The sequence below is a fragment of the Barbatula barbatula genome, assembly GCF_947034865.1.
Source record: "Barbatula barbatula genome assembly, chromosome: 13".
Classification (NCBI taxonomy): Eukaryota; Metazoa; Chordata; class Actinopteri; order Cypriniformes; family Nemacheilidae; genus Barbatula; species Barbatula barbatula.
The window spans coordinates 2,979,007-2,987,452 of NC_136776.1; the positions used below are offsets into that span (position 1 = coordinate 2,979,007).

Below are 8,446 nucleotides of genomic sequence, written 5' to 3' on the forward strand. Positions count from 1 at the left end.
TAGTAATTCATTAGATTCTTGAATTTTTTTTATGAACTATGTAGTAATAACTGTTAGTGTTTTAAAAACTTTTTTGGGCTATATTCAATCTTACAGAATGTTTACTATGAGCCATCCACCCTGGGGTTAGTCCTATATTTACCTGAAGGCCATGCTACCCATGCTGTGTACACAAAGGACATGAAGATCATTGTCAGCACAGGTTTGTCATTTTACATTGACATTTAATTTTCTTGACAAGTTAAGGGATCCAATCCTTTTAGATGGTTTCCTATAAAGAATTCATCAAAATTTGTAAAAGAAAATTGAAAATTACAATAAATTAAATAACTCACATTATAAAACGGTCAGTTCTGGTCCTTGATTCTGATTGACTGAACCGAGTTCGGGTATAAAGGTATAAAATACCCTTAAATATAATGACTGACCGCATTACATAGCCTAAATATCACTTCATTTACTTTATTTTATGAAACCTTTCTAAAGATATGGAATAACCGTTTTATAAAAGCCATAAGCTTAGAGTCTCCACTTCGCGTCATGCCACAACACCCTTAGCTGTTATAAAATGCACTGCAACCCACTGCTTCCTGGGGCTTATTGCTTTATTAAGTTATAGGCGACACAGTCAAGTGATTAAGTCTATACTGATAATGAAGTCTCTATAGTAGTACTTTGTAATGTTTTTATTTTCCTTTTTTATTTTGCAGGACGGCTCTGCACCGTCACAGCCAATATGTGTGCGTGTGAACCAGAACCCATAACTCTGCTAAGGTATGGGCTATGGCCAGCAACAGCCGACAAGCCCCAGACAGCCTTCTCCATCCCCCTGCTAGAGCTTTTTGTTTGTCTGTCATTGGAGTGTCAGGTTTCTGTTGAGGGTTTTTGCAACACCCTGCGCTGGAAAAATAACCTTAGACTTGCAGAGGTAAGCCAGTTTGCAGAGGTCAGTTTGAAGTGAAGTGAACATTTCAGTTACTTTCATGGAAGATTGACCAGTCCATATAAATGTTACCACCTTTCTTGATTGTACTATCAATAATTATCACAACTAAAAGTAAACATTTATGAAACCATCTAGGATTTACAGTTGTAACATTACAAAGTATTATTGAGATTTTTCTATAAAATAACAAATTCTTAGTGAACCACCATCAACAGTTTCACTGACTTCTGCTTATACCGTAGGTTAACGCACTCTACAGAGCCCTGGTGGAAGAATCCATATCTCATTTTAGGCATCACCATTTCCGAAAAAGAAGTTTGGTAGATGTTTGCCCACAGATAGATGATGGCACCACATGTCCAGCATGTCCAAAGGTTGGTTCTAGTTCCAGCGTGGTCCTTGTTTGATTAACCATAATTGCATTTTCCATGACCACATGGCATTGAATTAATATCTGCATAATTAGTTAATTTTTGTATAAAGTATTATAATAGAGTAGTAATAGTATAAGTGCATCAACCTGTTGCAGGATTACATTAAGTGTTTGTTTTTCAGGCAGATGGAGATATGATCGTGACATTGGATGCCAACTTTGGCCTTGTGAGGAAGCAAAGCTCAGGGACAAGTGCGGTTGAGCCATTACATGGAACCCGCATGTTTGTTGGTGAAAAGGATGTAGAGGAATACCTGCTATTACATCTTGACAGCTCAAAGCCTCACGAGGTTAAACATAGTTGCAGAATACTCTTAAAGACTAAAAAAAGACCTTTTTCTTTAATCTTTAGGATTGCAGTAACTTCAAGGCTGGCAATGTACCGAGGTCACCACAACAAGCAAAGAAACTTGATGTTACAGGAGTGTTTGGAGCCTCCTGTCGTCATGAAATGCCCCTAATGTTTGTCAACATGAGCCAAGGAGAACGGCAAGTCTATGTCACAGTAGTGATAATGCCCTGTCTTATTCCACCAATAAAAAAAATGCTTAGAATTGCATGACGCTAACAATAGCCATATTTTATTTTTTATCTGTCACCAAATATGAACCTCATGGAATGTATATGGGCTATTTCAAAATATGAAAAAATTTGAACTTTACCACCTATCTATAATCTTCTCTAATCTAAGAAAACATGAAAAGTGATTGGATCATTTTGACTGCCCCTATTGAGTATGTAGGTATTTGATTTGATGCTGGAGGTTGTGTATAATTATTTTTAAATTTTCCTCAGTAGAAAATGTCATCATTCATATTTTTGTCATGAAATAGATTAGCCTATCCCCTCTATGTCATCGATGAGCTACTTCGAAGATGTGAGGACAAGAACATACACCTGCGAGTAGTCTATGACATTGCCTGTGTTGTTGCCTCACATATGCATGTAAGTAAATTTTTTCTGTGTAAAACTGAATGTTTATTTTGAGACTTTGACGCGTTAACTCAAAACCATGCCATACTGTGTTCAATCAGAAAACAGGGAATACCACACAACATCTCATTGGCTCTACCAGCATTTCATGTTTATGGACACAAATTGCCCTGCCAGGTAATTCATTGATTTTATAGAGAGATCAGCACCTGTGTCACACATCATTCACTCTCTGTTTGGCCTCCATTTTCCTGTCTATCCACTGCACAGCTGAAATTAAGTAGAAATGCCTAAAAAAATCTTTAATGTGACAGCTTTTGCCAGAGAAGAACTGGAATCCCCTGGCTGGGCCTGGGTTTTGAGGTTTTTTTTTGTCTTCAATGGAGTTTTGGGTTCCTCGCCACCGTGCGCATACTGTTTTGCACTGTTTGCCTGGCCGGGGGGGGCTGCTTTAGAATTATACTTTTTACTTCATTAACGTTGCATATAGTAATTTATAGTCTGTTTAATATTTTTCCTGTTTCTCTCTCTCCTCTATCTTAAATGTTTTCCTTAAATGTTTCATGTACAGCTGCTTTGAAACAATGAAAACTGTGAAAAGGGCTATATAAATAAAGTCGACTTGACTAGACATTTTCCCACCTAGTGCTCGTCTTAACTTGATTCAGAGAAGTACAGTTTAGGACAATACAGTGGAAACCGCTTACCTCCTATCAGTCTGGCCAAACTAATCACTATAAGCTTGCTATAACCAATTTGTTTTATTGATTTATTATTGTCTAATTTGTACAATTATTAAATGATTAGGAAGTAATAAAATGAACAGCTTCACTAATTTATGCACCATAAAAGTCCCAAAACATCACATGAAAAGTCACAGAACATCACATGACGCACAACTCCATACAGCACGTGTATATACAAACACACTGAATATGAACACAGTAAAAGGACTACTTGATTGCTATAAACTAATTGTTTACACACCATTTTTGTACGAATGATTCTGTCCCAATAATTATTTTGATTCATATAAGTGATTGATCACTGTAACCGTGATTTCACTGTAGTAGGATCATGCTCCGTGTCAGTGTATGTAATATTCTATCAATTGCTTTAATCACAGATCAAGTACAGCACCAGAAGGCTCAATGGGTTTGGGCTCACAGACGGGGAAGGAATGGAAAGGCTGTGGTCTTTCCTCTGAAGATTTGCCAGAGTCACAAAGGAGATGACTCCATCTCACCGCCTTGATCTGCTGACTGATGTCCTTTTGCATTATGGACGGAGGAAATCAACTGACCTAGGTTTGTCCACCGCTATATGACCTGTCAAAATTCTGTGCTGGTGATTCACTGTTTATACATTTTATATTTTCTGGAGTAAAGCTTGCACACAATTTGGTCAGCATAAGTAAATTAAACTGCCTTTACAGAGGTGCAGCTCCTCCAAAGACTAGACAAAGCAGAGAAATTATTGATTCTCGCTCAAGAAGACATCTCATCTGTCATCAGAGAGGCACCAGGTAAACAATGCACGTAATAAGCAGGTTAGAATAGTAGTAAATGGATGAATTTTGGATTCAATTTACAAGCGCATTTTGCACAGAGTATGTAGAATTGACAGTTTATATTATTAATATTCTTGTTTCCTGTTATTCTTATTATGTCTAGTGTTGGTTTCTGAGGGAGACATGGAGAGATGGAAAATAAGGGAGATGGAGCTAGCCCAACAAAAACCAAAAACAATAAGTAAGCAACTGAAGTAAAAGCTTGAATGTCTTGAATTACTGTTAGAATGTCATGAATGTTATTAATAAATAATGTTAATAATAAATAATATTAATAATAATAACATATATGTTATACTTACCTTTCCGTGTACCGTGATGAAATGCAATCCTGTAAGGTCTGTGGAGCATTTTATTAGGGAAGTAGTAATGTCTATCTGTTCTCCAGACACTGTCTGTAGATGGAAAAGGGACGACATCATCAAGCTGGTTCAGTTCTACAAGTTCAAGTAAGAGTTCAATATGTTTACATAAGACTATATGTGGTAGTTACAGCCGTCTTTAAATGACCTGCTAATGTCCTTCAACATTGAAGTCTAGTTGTGATTACAGTAACTGCATGGTTTTGAAGGAAACTGTAACAATGGTTATAAAGTTGTTATAAGAGTTGCTATGATGATGCAGTAATTTAATATGGTGTGATTAGTAATCAATTACAACCAAGGCCTCCCTTATAATGTATACAATGTTTATTCAATGTTCTGCTTGATAGTTACTGAATTTTTGTGCTGTACTTTTTGTAATGTATAGATCTGGGACTCGTGAGTCATACACGTTGGTCGAAACAGAGTAAGTAAGCAGTAACCTGTCTGTTACTGTTCTTTTATCAAGTGTGTAAATAACATTTCATATTATTTGCTGACCATTGTAGAATTGAGGAGTCTCTGTTGAACATGGAGAAAAAACACCGCATTGGGAGAAGATGGCATGAATCTGATTCAGACTTCCAAACAACTCTTAAAGAGGTTGACCGTGAGCTCAGAGGCCAACTGATCTGCAAGGCTAGAACTGAATCAAGGGAGAGAGCAGTCCTCCTCCATCTGAAAAGAAAATATCCAGGTAAAACGCTGTGGATAAGTAGATACATTAAGATCCAACTTTTAAAAGGACCATAATACAAACTTATTAGTTTATTTCTCTGCTTGTTTCGATTTCCTAACTTTGCATCAGATGGGCAGGGCATTGCCATTAGACTTTCCAAGCAGGTTGCCAGCTCCAACAAGAGACTGAGACAAGCAATAAAAGAATACAACAGCATTCAGTGGCCACCGCAGATAAGTGTCTTCCCTGCAACAATTGATTTTCAGGAAACATGTGATCCCTCTTGGCATGTCTATTTCTGCTTTGATGATAATGTAAGTACAGTTACCTAACCCTAGTAATCACACAGGAGTCACTCTAGTAACCTCAACCAACAACCGCTTTTTAACCACAACTACCTGCCAATCATCTAAGAAACCATCTGATAACAATCATTTTTTGTCTTCTTCCAGATTGAAGATGATGATGTTTCTAGGAGTCTAAAAAGACAAGCGGTTGATGCCTTACATATGAAGACTCGGGCAGCTGAGGAAAAGTGCATGATTTACCAGGAAATGAGAAATGTAACTGAACACCTCCATCAGCAGCATGCCGTTCTGTGCACTGCCATCAAAGACACAGAGCAGCCTGGTGCAAAAGCTTCTCTCATCCAACGTCTGCAACAGCTGGAAAGAAAACTACATCAAGCCATTGTGATATTTCACCCACATGTACCAGACATTGTTCCTGCAGACAGCCCCTACTTGTGTCAGGCCCTCCCCATGTCAAGCATACAGACACTGCTATACAATGATGATGGTGATAATGATGACAATGAGGAAGACGATGATAAATAGGTTTTAATGAACATGTATGATCCAGATTGAAGCGTCCCGACTCTGTTTTAAGGACCTGAACACAAACTGCATAATTGGAGTCCTCACTAAGGTCTTCAGCTTGTGAGAGAGACAACCAATGACGATGTTTAGGACTGAACCAGAATTCAGATGTTACAATTTAAATAACTGTTGTAAGTACTAGAAATGTCCACTGATGAGCCTTTGAAGGTGCAGATGTTTCTGTCAGTGTCAGTCACTCTGTTGCATGTTGAAATGACAATAAAGTATTGAATCTTGAATCCTCTGACGCAACTATTATTTTATAAAAATAAAATGTTAGTTTAATTATTTATGAAGCACTTTTATAGAACATACATGTTCACCAAAGTGCTGTACAGACAATAAAAGTAATACAAATTTTAAGGGTAGAATGAAAAATACAAAACTACATTTGCAGCAAATACACATGTTCACCGTACATAAAAAAGCCCCTCGCATACTGTATTAAATGTGAGTCAATAAAAATAATTGGATGGGTTTGAAACCCAAAAGAGTTTGAGCCTGCCTGACATGCAAAGGCAAATTATTCCATTGTTTTGGGCCACCACCGTAAAGGCTCAGTCCTGGCTGTTTTTTAGCCTTGCACAGGAAACTAGGAGTAAATGCCCAGCAGACATAATTATGCTGCATGGAACATGTAAAGGTATATTGACTCTACGATACAACTTTCCCCCAATTAGTTATATCCATGTTTTTGGCCATTGTCACAGCACTTATTCACAGCACACTTGAGAAGTCTCAACTGTATATTACATTTAATATTATCTTTAGTTCTAGTGCTTAAGTGGTTGCTATTGACTGCTAAAACCACATGGCTTGCATGACATACTTCCGTTCCGAAGTGTATTCTTCACAGACATCTTTTTAGATTCGCTAAGTAGGACAAAGTGTTATAATTCCAATATTTCAGCACAGCTTAATAGGACATTTCCACATTTTATCTGTGGCTTGGAAGCAGTCCGTGATATAGATAGAGGTAACAACCTTTGTTTGGTTTCCAACAATGCCACATATCGTCAATTGTGTATCTCAGCGTCATTTGGTGTTTCTGGTCTTTATCACAAGATACCTTCAGCCATGGAAGGCCCATAACAGGCTGATCAGCCTGGGAGTGTGTCACATTGTTATATGGTCATTTGGTAGCCCACAACGTGTCCATTTGCTTCAACCACTGCCAGAGGCTTCTTCTTTCAACAACATTGTCCAGTGATTATCCTCCGCTGTACCTGTCCTGTGATCCCCACTTCCTCTATCAATTAGCTCATTCAGATTAATGGCTGCAGCTTCATCAACACTTACCTTGCTGGTAGTTCGTGGCAACACAACCACAACCATACATGTCAACCTGAGGGCTGTCCGTAATGCATTAGCAGTGCCCTCAGTTCCGTATGAAATTAGTATGAAATTATAGATTGAACATTTCTCCAAAGAAAATCAACAACTCCAAAGATAAGTCAACAATACAATATGTTCATGTTAAAGTTTTGACTTTAAATTTCTCCTTTGATTCATGGTGATGTGTATTTGGTCGCAGAAGGTTATGGAAGTGCATTGTGTAGGTGGTGGGGTTTGTGGGATTTACTCCTGTTTCAGCTAAAATGTCTTAAATAAACCAAAATATTTACTTTACATCTTGGGACACTCTCAAGTATGGTTAAAATTTTAATATAGAGATCTCTTAATAACAATTGGTCCCGTCTATAGCCCCTTTTGTTGCTTAATAAAAAGCCTTCAAACATGCACCAAGGTGGTGTTTCAAAGGCCAGTATTTGTATGCTGATACAGCAGTGAGCAAGGCCACAAGTTTGCCACTGAGAGAGGGGAAACAGACGAGAGAAGAATTGGCTACAAAAATAATGTGATATCATTACTAAAATCTGATTGGTCAAAGATGAGGCGCACACATGGCTTATGGGCATAGGCTATATATTTATATACTTTATATAATAAGCTGTGATGGTTTTAAAATACCAATAATGAATAAGATCATCATCTACATTGTAGGATGTCGTGTCCTCTTGTATGGTAGGCTTCATGTAGTGGCCTATTATCAGTCCTATGGGTAGTCAAAACCAAGAGTATGGTTAAGGTCAGGGTTATGCATAATGTAAACTATGTTGAATCGTCTGATCTCTGTTTAAAGATTTCAGGTTGAGCTCTAATAAAAATGGCGAACAGGCCTATTGTCTTCATTAACATTTCCGTTAAATCAACATGTGTCACTGTGAGAAACTGAACGCTTCAGCGATGTGTTCCAAATCCAGCATAGGCCTATGTAACATATGTATTATTTCATGTTTCCTCTTGTTAAGGCTAAACCACACAGACAGGCTGTGTGCAAACTATACCGTGCAATGGGTGTGTGTTTATAAACATTCTGATTATAAGTAAAATAGAGTTAATAAGAAAGATTCCTCTGAACATTTATGCAAAAGGCACAGCAGAATAACTTGAATATTTCATCTCCCGACACGTCAGGACTGATCATGCTGAGAGATCAGGATACTGAGAGCAGATGCTGAAACTGTCTCAGAAAGTGATCTGTTCATTTTGTGTTGACCGCACATTATTGTGAAAATATAAAAAAAAGACGTTTTCTTCTTACAAGTGAAATGTAATCATTACAATAAATTTGCGGCAAGGTT

General features: G+C 37.6%; 1 protein-coding gene across 1 annotated transcript; it reads left to right on the plus strand.

Annotated features, from left to right (window-relative positions):
- The first annotated feature begins 368 nt into the window (after window positions 1-368).
- LOC306903140 (uncharacterized protein) lies at window positions 369-6,038 on the plus strand. Its single transcript, XM_079472090.1, has 14 exons — window positions 369-397; window positions 711-928; window positions 1,189-1,312; window positions 1,502-1,669; window positions 1,732-1,868; window positions 2,213-2,324; window positions 2,414-2,489; window positions 3,439-3,619; window positions 3,748-3,837; window positions 3,986-4,063; window positions 4,271-4,331; window positions 4,633-4,671; window positions 4,754-4,941; window positions 5,053-6,038. The coding sequence occupies exons 8-14, from the start codon at window positions 3,544-3,546 to the stop codon at window positions 5,253-5,255; spliced, it is 735 nt and encodes a 244-aa protein (XP_079328216.1). The 5' UTR covers window positions 369-397; window positions 711-928; window positions 1,189-1,312; window positions 1,502-1,669; window positions 1,732-1,868; window positions 2,213-2,324; window positions 2,414-2,489; window positions 3,439-3,543; the 3' UTR covers window positions 5,256-6,038.
- Window positions 6,039-8,446: the final 2,408 nt, after the last annotated feature.

Bases quoted from the DNA above. Each gene is read 5' to 3' on its own strand.
- LOC306903140 (XM_079472090.1), top strand. From the start codon at position 3,544: ATGACTCCATCTCACCGCCTTGATCTGCTGACTGATGTCCTTTTGCAT. The intron at 4,064-4,270 runs GTAAGCAACTGA...TCTGTTCTCCAG, and splicing joins ACAAAAACCAAAAACAATAA to ACACTGTCTGTAGATGGAAA. The intron at 4,332-4,632 runs GTAAGAGTTCAA...TGTAATGTATAG, and splicing joins GTTCAGTTCTACAAGTTCAA to ATCTGGGACTCGTGAGTCAT.